At 47.9% G+C, this 17,159-nt stretch overlaps 1 protein-coding gene across 1 annotated transcript in view; it reads right to left on the reverse strand.

Annotated features, from left to right (window-relative positions):
- The window catches only part of LOC139388375 (PAX3 and PAX7 binding protein 1), a 48,904-nt gene that overhangs the window by 16,413 nt on the left and 15,332 nt on the right, over positions 1-17,159 (reverse strand). The window contains exons 9-12 of the mRNA XM_071134992.1: positions 11,651-11,762; positions 6,753-6,868; positions 906-1,105; positions 561-708 (exon numbers count right to left, since the gene is read on the reverse strand). Of these exons, the coding sequence (XP_070991093.1) occupies positions 561-708; positions 906-1,105; positions 6,753-6,868; positions 11,651-11,762 (576 nt within the window). The remainder of the gene's footprint in view (positions 1-560; positions 709-905; positions 1,106-6,752; positions 6,869-11,650; positions 11,763-17,159) is intronic.

Below are 17,159 nucleotides of genomic sequence, written 5' to 3' on the forward strand. Positions count from 1 at the left end.
CTGGCAGTATAACTCTCTCCACTATAACAGACAGTAGGTTGATGTGTTACCTGCTAGTCTGGCAGTATAACCCTCTCCACTATAACAGACAGTAGGTTGATGTGTTACCTGCTAGTCTGGCAGTATAACTCTCTCCACTATAACAGACAGGTTGATGTGTTACCTGCTAGTCTGGCAGTATAACTCTCTCCACTATAACAGACAGTAGGTTGATGTGTTACCTGCTAGTCTGGCAGTATTACTCTCTCCACTCTAACAGACAGGTTGATGTGTTACCTGCTAGTCTGGCAGTATAACTCTCTCCACTATAACAGACAGTAGGTTGATGTGTTACCTGCTAGTCTGGCAGTATAACCCTCTCCACTATAACAGACAGGTTGATGTGTTACCTGCTAGTCTGGCAGTATAACTCTCTCCACTATAACAGACAGTAGGTTGATGTGTTACCTGCTAGTCTGGCAGTATAACCCTCTCCACTATAACAGACAGTAGGTTGATGCGTTACCTGCTAGTCTGGCAGTATAACCCTCTCCACTATAACAGACAGGTTGATGTGTTACCTGCTAGTTTTGGCAGTATAACTCTCTCCACTATAGCCGGCAGTAGGTTAATGTCCACATCTCCTTTCTTCATCCCACTCTGCTCCTCACAGCCATAGAACAACAACGACTCAAACCACAACATGTACTCGAAGTTAGCACACTTCTCCTAGAGAGAGAGAGAGAGAGAGAGAGAGAGAGAGAGAGAGACAGGGAGAGAGAGAGAGAGACAGGGAGAGAGAGACCGAGAGAGAGAGACAAGAGAGAGAGAGACAGAGATGTGTTTTGTTTACTTGTGTGTGTGTGTCAAATTAAAATTGTGGCCAGTTTTGGCCGTCCCCACACACACACTACCTTATCACGTACCTGTAGAGGGCTCCATGTGATGAGCTGTAGTCGTACTAGGGGGTTGAATAATTTGGGCAGACACAGTCCTATGTAAGCATCTCTGTAGCAGGTGAAGTAGAGATGTCGCCACACCTCAAAACGACTCTTGATACTGTCCAGAGAATGGAAGTCCTCCAGCACATCTTCAAACACCTTCTTACTCTCACGCACTATACGATCTGGGGAGAAACAGGATCAACATATCACACTATACGATCTGGGGATAAACAGGATCAACATATCACACTATACGATCTGGGGATAAACAGGATCAACATATCACACTATACGATCTGGGGATAAACAGGATCAACATATCACACTATACGATCTGGGGATAAACAGGATCAACATATCACACTATACGATCTGGGGATAAACATATCACACTATACGATCTGGGGATCAACATATCACACTATACGATCTGGGGATAAACAGGATCAACATATCACACTATACGATCTGGGGATCAACAGGATCAACATATCACACTATACGATCTGGGGATAAACAGGATCAACATATCACACTATACGATCTGGGGATAAACAGGATCAACATATCACACTATACGATCTGGGGATCAACATATCACACTATACGATCTGGGGATCAACATATCACACTATACGATCTGGGGATAAACAGGATCAACATATCACACTATACGATCTGGGGATAAACAGGATCAACATATCACACTATACGATCTGGGGATAAACAGGATCAACATATCACACTATACGATCTGGGGATAAACAGGATCAACATATCACACTATACGATCTGGGGATAAACAGGATCAACATATCACACTATACGATCTGGGGATAAACAGGATCAACATATCACACTATACGATCTGGGGATAAACATGTCACACTATACGATCTGGGGATAAACAGGATCAACATATCACACTATACGATCTGGGGATAAACAGGATCAACATATCACACTATACGATCTGGGGATAAACAGGATCAACATATCACACTATACGATCTGGGGATAAACAGGATCAACATATCACACTATACGATCTGGGGATAAACAGGATCAACATATCACACTATACGATCTGGGGATAAACAGGATCAACATATCACACTATACGATCTGGGGATAAACAGGATCAACATATCACACTATACGATCTGGGGATAAACAGGATCAACATATCACACTATACGATCTGGGGATAAACAGGATCAACATATCACACTATACGATCTGGGGATAAACAGGATCAACATATCACACTATACGATCTGGGGATAAACAGGATAAACATATCACACTATACGATCTGGGGATAAACAGGATCAACATATCACACTATACGATCTGGGGATAAACAGGATCAACATATCACACTATACGATCTGGGGATAAACAGGATCAACATATCACACTATACGATCTGGGGATAAACAGGATCAACATATCACACTATACGATCTGGGGATAAACAGGATCAACATATCACACTATACGATCTGGGGATAAACAGGATCAACATATCACACTATACGATCTGGGGATAAACATATCGCACTATACGATCTGGGGATAAACAGGATCAACATATCACAATAAACGATCTGGGGATAAACAGGATCAACATAACACACTATACGATCTGGGGATAAACAGGATCAACATATCACACTATACGATCTGGGGATAAACAGGATCAACATATCACACTATACGATCTGGGGATAAACATATCACACTATACGATCTGGGGATAAACAGGAGTAACATATCACACTATACGATCTGGGGATAAACAGGTTCAACATATCGCACTATACGATCTGGGGATAAACAGGATCAACATATCACACTATACGATCTGGGGATCAACATATCGCACTATACGATCTGGGGATAAACAGGATCAACATATCACACTAAACGATCTGGGGATAAACATATCACACTATACGATCTGGGGATAAACAGGATAAACATATCACACTATACGATCTGGGGATCAACATATCACACTATACGATCTGGGGATCAACATATCGCACTATACGATCTGGGGATCAACATATCGCACTATACGATCTGGGGATCAACAGGATCAACATATCACACTATACGATCTGGAGATCAACATATCACACTATACGATCTGGGGATAAACAGGATCAACATATCACACTATACAATCTGGGGATCAACAGGATCAACATATCACACTATACAATCTGGGGATCAACAGGATCAACATATCACACTATACGATCTGGGGATCAACAGGATAAACATATCACACTATACGATCTGGGGATCAACATTTCACACTATACGATCTGGGGATCAACATATCACACTATACGATCTGGGGATCAACATATCACACTATACGATCTGGGGATCAACAGGATCAGCATATCACACTATACGATCTGGGGATAAACATATCACACTATACGATTTGGGGATAACCAGGATCAACATATCACACTATACGATCTGGGGATCAACAGATCACACTATACGATCTGGGGATAAACAGGATCAACATATCACACTATACGATCTGGAGATAAACAGGATCAACATATCACACTATACGATCTGGGGATCAACAGATCACACTATACGATCTGGGGATAAACAGGATCAACATATCACACTATACGATCTGGGGATAAACAGGATCAACATATCACACTATACGATCTGGGGATAAACAGGATCAACATATCACACTATACGATCTGGGGATAAACAGGATCAACATATCGCACTATACGATCTGGGGATAAACAGGATCAACATATCACACTATACGATCTGGGGATCAACATATCGCACTATACGATCTGGGGATCAACAGGAACAACATATCACACTATACGATCTGGTGATCAACAGGATCAACATATCACACTATACGATCTGGGGATCAACATATCACACTATACGATCTGGGGATAAACAGGATCAATATATCACACTATACGATCTGGGGATCAACATATCACACTATACGATCTGGGGATCAACATATCACACTATACGATCTGGGGATAAACAGGATCAACATATCACACTATACGATCTGGGGATCAACATATCGCACTATACGATCTGGGGATCAACAGGAACAACATATCACACTATACGATCTGGTGATCAACAGGATCAACATATCACACTATACGATCTGGGGATCAACATATCACACTATACGATCTGGGGATAAACAGGATCAACATATCACACTATACGATCTGGGGATCAACAGGATCAACATATCACACTATACGATCTGGGGATCAACATATCACACTATACGATCTGGGGATCAACATATCACACTATACGATCTGGGGATAAACAGGATCAACATATCACACTATACGATCTGGGGATCAACATATCACACTATACGATCTGGGGATCAACATATCACACTATACGATCTGGGGATCAACATATCACACTATACGATCTGGGGATCAACATATCACACTATACGATCTGGGGATCAACATATCACACTATACGATCTGGGGATCAACATATCACACTATACGATCTGGGGATCAACATATCACACTATACGATCTGGGGATCAACATATCACACTATACGATCTGGGGATAAACAGGATCAACATATCACACTATACGATCTGGGGATCAACATATCACACTATTTGATCTGGGGATCAACATATCACACTATACGATCTGGGGATCAACATATCACACTATACGATCTGGGGATAAACAGGATCAACATATCACACTATACGATCTGGTGATAAACAGGATCAACATATCACACTATACGATCTGGGGATAAACAGGATCAACATATCACACTATACGATCTGGGGATAAACAGGATCAACATATCACACTATACGATCTGGGGATAAACAGGATCAACATATCGCACTATACAATCTGGGGATCAACATATCACTGGAGGTGAGTAGAAGGGTCTGAAGGCGAGAAGGTAGAAGGGTCTGGAGGTGAGAAGGTAGAAGGGTCTGAAGGTGAGAAGGTAGAAGGGTCTGGAGGTGAGAGGGTAGAAGGGTCTGGAGGTGAGAGGGTAGAAGGGTCTGGAGGTGAGAGGGTAGAAGGGTCTGGAGGTGAGAGGGTAGAAGGGTCTGGAGGTGAGAGGGTAGAAGGGTCTGGAGGTGAGAAGGTAGAAGGGTCTGAAGGTGAGAAGGTAGAAGGGTCTGAAGGTGAGAAGGTAGAAGGGTCTGAAGGTGAGAGGGTAGAAGGGTCTGAAGGTGAGAGGGTAGAAGGGTCTGGAGGTAGAAGGGTCTGAAGGTGAGAAGGTAGAAGGGTCTGAAGGTGAGAAGGTAGAAGGGTCTGAAGGTGGTAGACGGGTCTGAAGGTGAGAGGGTCTGAAGGCGAGAGGGTAGAAGGGTCTGGAGGTAAGAAGGTAGAAGGGTCTGAAGGTGAGAGGGTAGAAGGGTCTGAAGGTGAGAGGGTAGAAGGGTCTGGAGGTAGAAGGGTCTGAAGGTGAGAAGGTAGAAGGGTCTGAAGGTGAGAAGGTAGAAGGGTCTGAAGGTGAGAAGGTAGAAGGGTCTGGAGGTGAGAAGGTAGAAGGGTCTGGAGGTGAGAAGGTAGAAGGGTCTGGAGGTGAGAAGGTAGAAGGGTCTGAAGGTGAGAAGGTAGAAGGGTCTGAAGGTGAGAAGGTAGAAGGGTCTGAAGGTGAGAAGGTAGAAGGGTCTGAAGGTGAGAAGGTAGAAGGGTCTGAAGGTGAGAAGGTAGAAGGGTCTGAAGGTGAGAAGGTAGAAGGGTCTGAAGGTGAGAAGGTAGAAGGGTCTGAAGGTGAGAAGTTAGAAGGGTCTGAAGGTGAGAAGGTAGAAGGGTCTGAAGGTAGAAGGGTCTGAAGGTGAGAAGGTAGAAGGGTCTGAAGGTGAGAAGGTAGAAGGGTCTGAAGGTGGTAGACGGGTCTGAAGGTGAGAGGGTCTGAACGTGAGAGGGTAGAAGGGTCTGGAGGTGAGAAGGTAGAAGGGTCTGAAGGTGAGAGGGTAGAAGGGTCTGAAGGTGAGAGGGTAGAAGGGTCTGAAGGTGAGAGGGTAGAAGGGTCTGAAGGTGAGAGGGTAGAAGGGTCTGAAGGTGAGAGGGTAGAAGGGTCTGGAGGTAGAAGGGTCTGAAGGTGAGAAGGTAGAAGGGTCTGAAGGTGAGAGGGTAGAAGGGTCTGAAGGTGAGAGGGTAGAAGGGTCTGAAGGTGAGAGGGTAGAAGGGTCTGAAGGTGAGAGGGTAGAAGGGTCTGGAGGTAGAAGGGTCTGAAGGTGAGAAGGTAGAAGGGTCTGAAGGTGAGAAGGTAGAAGGGTCTGAAGGTGAGAAGGTAGAAGGGTCTGAAGGTGGTGAGAGGGTCTGAAGGTGAGAGGGTCTGAAGGTGAGAGGGTCTGAAGGTGAGAGGGTAGAAGGGTCTGAAAGTGAGAGGGTAGAAGGGTCTGAAGGTGAGAGGGTAGAAGGGTCTGAAGTTGAGAAGGTAGAAGGGTCTGAAGGTAAGAGGGTCTGAAGGGTCTGAAGGTGAGATGGGAGAAGGGTCTGAAGGTAGAAGGGTCTGAAGGTGAGAGGGTAGAAGGGTCTGAAGGTGAGAGGGTAGAAGGGTCTGGAGGTGAGAGGGTCTGAAGGTGGTGAGAGGGTCTGAAGGTGAGAGGGTCTGAAGGTGAGAGGGTCTGAAGGTGAGAGGGTAGAAGGGTCTGAAGGTGAGAGGGTAGAAGGGTCTGAAGGTGAGATGGTAGAAGGGTCTGAAGGTGAGAGGGTAGAAGGGTCTGAAGGTGAGAGGGTAGAAAGGTCTGGAGGTGAGAGGGTCTGAAGGTACCTCTCTCCAGACAGTATGATGTGAGGTCAGTCGATGTCTCCTCATCGTCGGAGGACAGCCCCTCTAGATGCTCTGCCCTCTTCCCATTCTGCTCCCGCGCCTGCCGCCGCCGCGTTCTAGACACACCCACAAACAACGTCAGCCAATCACACAATACTTTAAAAAAAATGTTTTTTTTACAGAAAACACGTCAGTGTTTTTTTTTTTATTCGTGAATTTACATTTATGAATATGTAATTTTTCCATTAGCACAATTAGATTTGAGGAAAATAGTTATTCTTTATCTTTATTATGGTAAAGGAAACCGAGCAATACATTCTCCCATGACAAACAAAAGTCATCAAGACAATTAACAATTAAAAAACTGAATATCTTTCCATAAAAGGTTTTAAATGTAGACAATGCCAAAATAAATACAAAACTTGTTTCTGGATGCTCAACACAAAAATGACAATCAATGTTAATGAAAGGCAGTGTAATACTTATGGATCATTCTGAAAAGAGACCTCTGACTTTGTTAACAAGCAGGTGTTTGTGTGGTAATAACCAGACCCCCCCCCCAACAGATATTAGTGAACGATGTATTCCAGTAAGTTGTGACATAAGGAATGGATACAATCTCCCTTTGAAATAAAGCAGGTATCTGTTGTTCTGAGGGAACAAGGGAGAAACATAGTTTCCCTATTGGAGAGTCAACTGGATTAAGCGAGGGCAGGTCAACAAGGTGAGGTCTGGCTGCACCTCTATACAACATGACAGTTCCAGATGGAATATTATCGGAGACTATGGAGAACTCTCTAGGAGGGCAGGTCAACAAGGTGAGGTCTGGCTGCACCTCTATACAACATGAGAGGTCCAGATGGAACAGCATCAGAGACTATGGAGAACTCTCTAGGAGGGCAGGTCAACAAGGTGAGGTCTGCCTGCACCTCTATACAACATGAGAGGTCCAGATGGAACAGCATCAGAGACTATGGAGAACTCTCTAGGAGGGCAGGTCAACAAGGTGAGGTCTGCCTGCACCTCTATACAACATGAGAGGTCCAGATGGAACAGCATCAGAGACTATGGAGAACTCTCTAGGAGGGCAGGTCAACAAGGTGAGGTCTGCCTGCACCTCTATACAACATGAGAGGTCCAGATGGAACAGCATCAGAGACTATGGAGAACTCTCTAGGAGGGCAGGTCAACAAGGTGAGGTCTGCCTGCACCTCTATACAACATGAGAGGTCCAGATGGAACAGCATCAGAGACTATGGAGAACTCTCTAGGAGGGCAGGTCAACAAGGTGAGGTCTGGTTACACCTCTATACAACATGAGAGGTCCAGATGGAACAGCATCAGAGACTATGGAGAACTCTCTAGGAGGGCAGGTCAACAAGGTGAGGTCTGGTTACACCTCTATACAACATGAGAGTTCCAGATGGAACAGCATCAGAGACTATGGAGAACTCTCTAGGAGGGTAGGTCAACAAGGTGAGGTCTGGTTACACCTCTATACAACATGAGAGGTCCAGATGGAACAGCATCAGAGACTATGGAGAACTCTCTAGGAGGGCAGGTCAACAAGGTGAGGGTCTGGCTGCACCTCTATACAACATGAGAGTTCCAGATGGAATAGCATCAAAGACGAACTCTCTAGGTGTAACAGGGATATTTGTACCGAGATAAAAATTCCTCATAATTGAGTAACAAGTCTTTCTGCATTAAAAAGTTGACTCACCAGCAGGATATGATTATTGAACCAATTCTTAGAAAATAAAGAATTGTTTCTATTATTGTTCCAAATGAAATACCTATGTGGAGGAAAATTGTGTTTATATATTAACGACCAGGCTAAGAATACTTGTCGGTGAAAAGCAGATCATTTTTGCAGGAATCAAATCAATGTTACAGTTACAAAGTAACACAATTGAAGTCACCAAAACGGGAGGAGATACGAGGGATGAAATTTCAAATTGAAGTTGGATTCTTTCAAAAAAAAACGTTTATCTATCCAATTTATCTTAAAAGCATTATTCAAAGTAGGAAAATCTAAAAAAAACAAATTGAGACCACCATATTCATGTGTTCATAACGACCGATTTCCTAATGTAAAGTGTACGATTTTTCCAGATGAAGTTGAAAAGCATCTGGTCAACCACTTTACCTATTTTGTAATCAAGATGTAGGGCCGCGTGTAGGGCACCGGGCCGCGTGTAGGGCACCGGGCCGCGTGTAGGGCACCGGGCCGCGTGTAGGGCACCGGGCCGCGTGTAGGGGACCGGGCCGCGTGTAGGGGACCGGGCCGCGTGTAGGGGACCGGGCCGCGTGTAGGGGACCGGGCCGCGTGTAGGGCACCGGGCCGCGTGTAGGGCACCGGGCCGCGTGTAGGGCACCGGGCCGCGTGTAGGGCACCGGGCCGCATAAATAAGTAAGTCTGGAGATACCTTCAGCATTTAAAAAGCAATACTCAACTTTTCAATGATACATCCCTCTGCAACCAAATGGTTCAACTTCTATTTTGGTTTGACATTGTTGTAGCGATAAAACCCATTTGGGTCGTTCAGAACTGCTATCGATAATGTAGTGACGACCTCTCTTTCAGTGATGGACGCCTACCAGCTATCGACTTTCACCAATCCAGCTCTTTCACATCAGCGCAGATAAAAGAGACAGAGGCGCTTCAGACTATTGGGACTCACCCCAAGGGGCCAAGACTATGGTAGGGGGGGTTATATAATGAGACACACCCCAAGGGGACATGACTATGGTAGGGGGTTGTATAATGAGACACACCCCAAGGGGACAAGACTATGGTAGGGGGTTGTATAATGAGACACACCCCAAGGGGAGAAGTCTATGGTAGGGGAGGGTTGTATAATGAGACACACCCCAAGGGGAGAAGACTATGGTAGGGGGGGTTATATAATGAAACACACCCCAAGGGGACAAGACTATGGTAGGGGGTCGTATAATGAGACACACCCCAAGGGGAGAAGACTATGGTAGGGGGGGTTATATAATGAGACACACCCCAAGGGGAGAAGACTATGGTAGGGGAGGGGGTTATATAATGAGACACACCCCAAGGGGACAAGACTATGGTAGGGGGGGTTGTATAATGAGGCACACCCCAAGGGGACAAGACTATGGTAGGGGAAGGTTGTATAATGAGACACACCCCAAGGGGACAAGACTATGGTAGGGGAGGGTTGTATAATGAGACACACCCCAAGGGGACAAGACTATGGTAGGGGGGGGTTGTATAATGAGACACATTAAGGGGACAAGACTATGGTAGGGGAGGGTTGTATTCACAGCATGTTTGATATGATGAGTACATTCAACATGTGATAACTACAATTCAACACTAGAGGACAGCATAGTTCTGTTTAACTTCTTGGTGACAGGGGGCAGTATTTTCACATCCGGATGAAATGTATGCCCAAATTCAACTGCCTGCTACTCATCCCCAGAAGATAAGACATGCATATTATTAGTAGATTTGGATATAAAACACTCTGAAGTGTCTAAAACGGTTTGAATCATGTCTGTGAGTATAACAGAACTTATGTAGCAGGAGAAACCCCGAGGACAAACCATTCAGATTATAATTTTTTTTAGGTCACTTTTTTTCAATGGGTTTTCATTGGGAATCCAGATTTCTCAGGGACCTTCACCAGTCTTAAGAAATTGGTTGAGGTTTGTCCTTTGTGTAATGAAGAAGTACGGCCATCTTGAACGAGGGTCACTTGAAGTGTACTGTTAGATAGAGGCGCGTGACCAGAAAGCTAGCTTCAGTTTGTTGTCTTCCTGTATTGAACACAGATCATCCCGTCTTCAATTTGATCGATTATTTACGTAAAAAAAATACCTAAAGTTGTATTATAAAAGTAGTTTGAAATGTTTTGGCAAAGTTTACAGGTAACTTTTGAGATATTTTGTAGTCACGTAGCGTAGCGCAAGTTGGAACCTGTGTTTTTCTGGATCAAACGCACCAAATAAATGGACATTTTGGAGATATATCGACGGAATTAATCGAGCAAAAGGACCATTTGTGATGTTTATGGGACATATTGGAGTGCCAACAGAAGAAGCTCGTCAAAGGTAAGGCATGAATTATATTTTTATTTCTGCGTTTTGTGTCGCGCCTGCAGGGTTGAAATGTTCTCTCTCTTAGCTTATGGAGGTGCGATCCTCAGATAATAGCATCGTTTGCTTTCACCCTGAAAAGCCTTTTTTAAAATCTGACATGTTGGCTGGATTCACAACGAGTGTATCTTTAATTTGCTATCTTACATGTGTGATTTAATGAATTTATTTGAATTTGGCGCTCTGCATTTTCCCTGGATGTTGGCCAGGTGGGACGCCGTCCCACATATCCCAGAGAGGTTCAAAAGATATTTCAGATGTTTTATCTGCGCTCCAGCTAGACACCTATAGGCCCTGGTCTAAAGTAGTGCACTATATAGGGAATAGGGTGCCATAGGGCTCTGGTCTAAAGTAGTGGACTATCTAGGGAATAGTGTGCCATTTGGGATTAGTCGTCAGCTAAGGGTAGTACCCTCGTGTCTCCCGCTCTGCAATCCTCCCATCTGGAGTTCTCCTGATAGAAAGCCCTCACATCAACATAGTTTCGCTACTATGGTCTATGTATTGCCATACCTCCTCACGCCATTTGCACACACTGTATATAGACTTGTTTATACTGTATTATTGACTGTAGGTTTGTTTTACTCCATGTGTAACTCTGTGTCGTTGTATGTGTCGAACTGCTTTGCTTTATCTTGGCCAGGTCGCAGTTGTAAATGAGAACTTGTTCTCAAGTGGCCTACCTGGTTAAATAAAGGTGAAATAAAATAAATAAAACAAACATTTAAACTGACTGAATATTGATATTTAACGTAGCATCGTACCGTCTGGCTTCCCGTTCGGCGATCCTTCTCTGTCTGGCGTGCTCCTGATAGACTGTCCTGTCTCTCCCAAACGAGTCAACAGACATGAGGTTAGGAGCCATCACAGCCTTACCTGGAAGAGACAGGTGGAAGGTTAGAGACCTGAGGACGGGACAGAGATCCCCCCCCCCCCCCGCCCCCCACCCGTCTCAAATCTAGACTACGCCCCCCACCCGTCTCAATTCTAGACTACGCCCCCACCCGTCTCAATTCTAGACTACGCCCCCACCCGTCTCAAATCTAGACTACGCCCCCCCACCCGTCTCAAATCTAGACTACGCCCCCCCACCCGTCTCAAATCTAGACTACGCCCCCCCACCCGTCTCAAATCTAGACTACGCCCCCCCACCCGTCTCAAATCTAGACTACGCCCCCCCACCCGTCTCAAATCTAGACTACGCCCCCCCACCCGTCTCAAATCTAGACTACGCCCCCCCCACCCGTCTCAAATCTAGACTACGCCCCCCCCACCCGTCTCAAATCTAGACTACGCCCCCCCACCCGTCTCAAATCTAGACTACGCCCCCCCACCCGTCTCAAATCTAGACTACGCCCCCCCACCCGTCTCAAATCTAGACTACGCCCCCCCACCCGTCTCAAATCTAGACTACGCCCCCCCACCCGTCTCAAATCTAGACTACGCCCCCCCACCCGTCTCAAATCTAGACTACGCCCCCCCACCCGTCTCAAATCTAGACTACGCCCCCCCACCCGTCTCAAATCTAGACTACGCCCCCCCACCCGTCTCAAATCTAGACTACGCCCCCCCACCCGTCTCAAATCTAGACTACGCCCCCCCACCCGTCTCAAATCTAGACTACGCCCCCCCACCCGTCTCAAATCTAGACTACGCCCCCCCACCCGTCTCAAATCTAGACTACGCCCCCCCACCCGTCTCAATTCTAGACTACGCCCCCACCCGTCTCAATTCTAGACTACGCCCCCACCTGTCTCAATTCTAGACTACGCCCCCACCTGTCTCAATTCTAGACTACGCCCCCACCTGGCTCAATTCTAGACTACGCTCCCACCTGGCTCAATTCTAGACTACGCCCCCACCTGTCTCAATTCTAGACTACGCCCCCACCTGGCTCAATTCTAGACTACGCCCCCACCTCCACCTGGCTCAAATCTAGACTACGCCCCCACCTGGCTCAAATCTAGACTACGCCCCCACCTGGCTCAAATCTAGACTACGCCCCCACCTGGCTCAATTCTAGACTACGCCCCCACCTGTCTCAATTCTAGACTACGCCCCCACCTGGCTCAATTCTAGACTACGCCCCCACCCGGCTCAATTCTAGACTACGCCCTCCACCTCCACCTGGCTCAATTCTAGACTACGCCCCCACCTGGCTCAATTCTAGACTACGCCCTCCAACTCCACCTGGCTCAATTCTAGACTACGCCCTCCACCTCCACCTGGCTCAAATTCTAGACTACGCCCCCACCTGGCTCAATTCTAGACTACGCCCTCCACCTCCACCTGGCTCAATTCTAGACTACGCCCTCCACCTCCACCTGGCTCAATTCTAGACTACGCCCTCCACCTCCACCTGGCTCAATTCTAGACTACGCCCTCCACCTCCACCTGGCTCAATTCTAGACTACGCCCTCCACCTCCACCTGGCTCAATTCTAGACTACGCCCTCCACCTCCACCTGGCTCAATTCTAGACTACGCCCTCCACCTCCACCTGGCTCAATTCTAGACTACGCCCTCCACCTGGCTCAATTCTAGACTACGCCCCCACCTGGCTCAATTCTAGACTACGCCCCCACCTCCACCTGGCTCAATTCTAGACTACGCCCCCATCTGGCTCAAATTCTAGACTACGCCCCCACCTGGCTCAAATTCTAGACTACGCCCCCACCTGGCTAAATTCTAGACTACTCCCCCACCTGGCTCAATTATAGACTACTCCCCCACCTCCACATGGCTCAATTCTAGACTACGCCCCCACCCCCACCCGGCTTAATTCTAGTCTACTCCCCCACCTGGCTCAATTCTAGACTACTCCCCCACCTGGCTCAATTCTAGACTACTCCCCCACCTGGCTCAATTCTAGACTACTCCCCCACCTAGCTCAAATCTAGACTCCGCCCCCCACCTCCACCTGGCTCAATTCTAGACTACTCCCCCACCCGGCTCAAATCTAGACTACGCCCCCACCCCCAACCGGCTCAAATTCTAGACAACGCCCCCAACTCTAAGCCTACAAATCATTCACCTGACTGAACTAGCCAACACACAATTTGTACTGACTAAATAAATATGCAATACATTTTTCATGAAAAAGCCATTTCTGCATTTGACACCAGGATCAGATATAGTGCTTTATTTATAAATGCGAGTTAATAATTATCAGCCGAACTGACGAATCTAAACCCCTTCACTGTCCTGGTCCACTGTCCTGGTCCTCTGTCCTGGTCTATGGTCTACTGTCCACGGGTCCACTGTCCCGGTCCACGGGTCCACTGTCCCGGTCCACGGGTCCACTGTCCCGGTCCACGGGTCCACTGTCCCGGTCCACGGGTCCACTGTCCCGGTCCACGGGTCCACTGTCCCGGTCCACGGGTCCACTGTCCCGGTCCACTGTCCTAATGCAGAAACATTCACTGTCCTGGTCTACTGTCCGTGGTCTACTGTCCTGGTCTACTGTCCTAATGCAGAAACATTCACTGTCCTGGTCTACTGTCCTAATGCAGAAACATTCACTGTCCTGGTCTACTGTCCGTGGTCTACTGTCCTGGTCTACTGTCCTGGTCTACTGTCCTAATGCAGAAACATTCACTGTCCTGGTCTACTGTCCTGGTCTACTGTCCTAATGCAGAAACATTCACTGTCCTGGTCTACTGTCCTGGTCTACTGTCCTAATGCAGAAACATTCACTGTCCTGGTCTACTGTCCTGGTCTACTGTCCTAATGCAGAAACATTCACTGTCCTGGTCTACTGTCCTGGTCTACTGTCCTAATGCAGAAACATTCACTGTCCTGGTCTACTGTCCTGGTCTACTGTCCTAATGCAGAAACATTCACTGTCCTGGTCTACTGTCCTGGTCTACTGTCCTAATGCAGAAACATTCACTGTCCGTGGTCTACTGTCGTAATGGCATTGTTGTTCTGCTTGGATCATCACTGAGACACACAACTGTCTTGAATCCACTTAACACACTTACCTGTCCGTCTGTGGTCAGCACCATCCTATTAATTAGCATTCACTTCAGGACCTGTCTGAATCTCACTGACATTGCGGTCATAGTCTTTGTCGGTCAGTGACATAAAAGGACTACAGGTCTGCAGACAACTACAGACAGACCGTCTGTAGTTCTGTCTGTAACAGTCATCTGAGCCACAACAGATGAAGGAGCTGAAACAGCGTCAATCTTTTACACATCACACTGTGCGGTCAGGACTCGGAACAGAGCTCACGTCTCCCTCTCTCACCAAGCTCACTTGACAACGAGGCTCACACCACTCACAGACGGGGAGACACAGACACACCGGGAGACACAGACACACCGGGAGACACACCGGAAGAGACAGACACACACGGGGGCGAGACACAGACACACCGGGAGACACAGACACAGGGAGACACACAGACACACCGGGAGAGACACACAGACACACCGGGAGAGACACACAGACACACACAGACACACACAGACACACCGGGAGACACACAGACACACACAGACACACCGGGAGACACACACACACACACACACAGACACAGGGAGACACAGAGAGACACAGACACAGGGAGACACAGACACAGGGAGACACAGAGAGACACAGACACAGGGAGACACAGAGAGACACAGACACAGAGAGACACAGACACAGGGAGACACAGACACAGGGAGACACAGAGAGACACAGAGAGACACAGAGAGACACAGACACAGGGAGACACAGAGACACACCGGGAGACACACAGACACACCGGGAGACACACAGACACACCGGGAGACACACAGACACACCGGGAGACACACAGACACACCGGGAGACACACAGACACACAGAGAGACACACAGACACACAGAGAGACACACAGACACAGGGAGACACAGAGAGACACAGACACAGGGAGACACAGAGAGACACAGACACAGGGAGACACAGAGACACACCGGGAGACACACAGACACAGACACACCGGGAGACACACCGGGAGACACACAGACACACCGGGAGACACACAGACACACCGGGAGACACACAGACACACCGGGAGACACACAGACACACCGGGAGACACACAGACACACCGGGAGACACACAGACACACCGGGAGACACAGAGAGACACAGACACAGGGAGACACAGAGACACACCGGGAGACACACAGACACAGACACACCGGGAGACACACCGGGAGACACACAGACACACCGGGAGACACACAGACACACCGGGAGACACACAGACACACCGGGAGACACACAGACACACCGGGAGACACACAGACACACCGGGAGACACAGAGAGACACAGACACAGGGAGACACAGAGAGACACAGACACAGGGAGACACAGAGAGACACAGACACAGGGAGACACAGAGAGACACAGACACAGGGAGACACAGAGAGACACAGACACAGGGAGACACAGAGACACACCGGGAGACACACAGACACAGACACACCGGGAGACACACCGGGAGACACACAGACACACCGGGAGACACACAGACACACCGGGAGACACACAGACACACCGGGAGACACACAGACACACCGGGAGACACACAGACACACCGGGAGACACAGAGAGACACAGACACAGGGAGACACAGAGACACACCGGGAGACACACAGACACAGACACACCGGGAGACACACCGGGAGACACACAGACACACCGGGAGACACACAGACACACCGGGAGACACACAGACACACCGGGAGACACACAGACACACCGGGAGACACACAGACACACCGGGAGACACACAGACACACCGGGAGACACAGAGAGACACAGACACAGGGAGACACAGAGAGACACAGACACAGGGAGACACAGAGAGACACAGACACAGGGAGACACAGAGAGACACACAGACACACCGGGAGACGCACAGACACACCGGGAGACACACAGACACACCGGGAGACACACAGACACACCGGGAGACACACAGACACACCGGGAGACACACAGACACACCGGGAGACACACAGACACACCGGGAGACACAGAGAGACACAGACACAGGGAGACACAGGGAGACACAGAGAGACACAGAGAGACACAGACACAGGGAGACACAGAGAGACACAGACACAGGGAGACACAGAGAGACACAGACACAGGGAGACACAGAGACACAGACACAGGGAGACACAGAGAGACACAGACACAGGGAGACACAGAGAGACACACAGACACAACGGGAGACGCACAGACACACCGGGAGACACACAGACACACCGGGAGACACACAGACACACCGGGA

The sequence above is a fragment of the Oncorhynchus clarkii genome, chromosome 29 (genome assembly GCF_045791955.1).
Source record: "Oncorhynchus clarkii lewisi isolate Uvic-CL-2024 chromosome 29, UVic_Ocla_1.0, whole genome shotgun sequence".
NCBI lineage: Eukaryota > Metazoa > Chordata > Actinopteri > Salmoniformes > Salmonidae > Oncorhynchus > Oncorhynchus clarkii.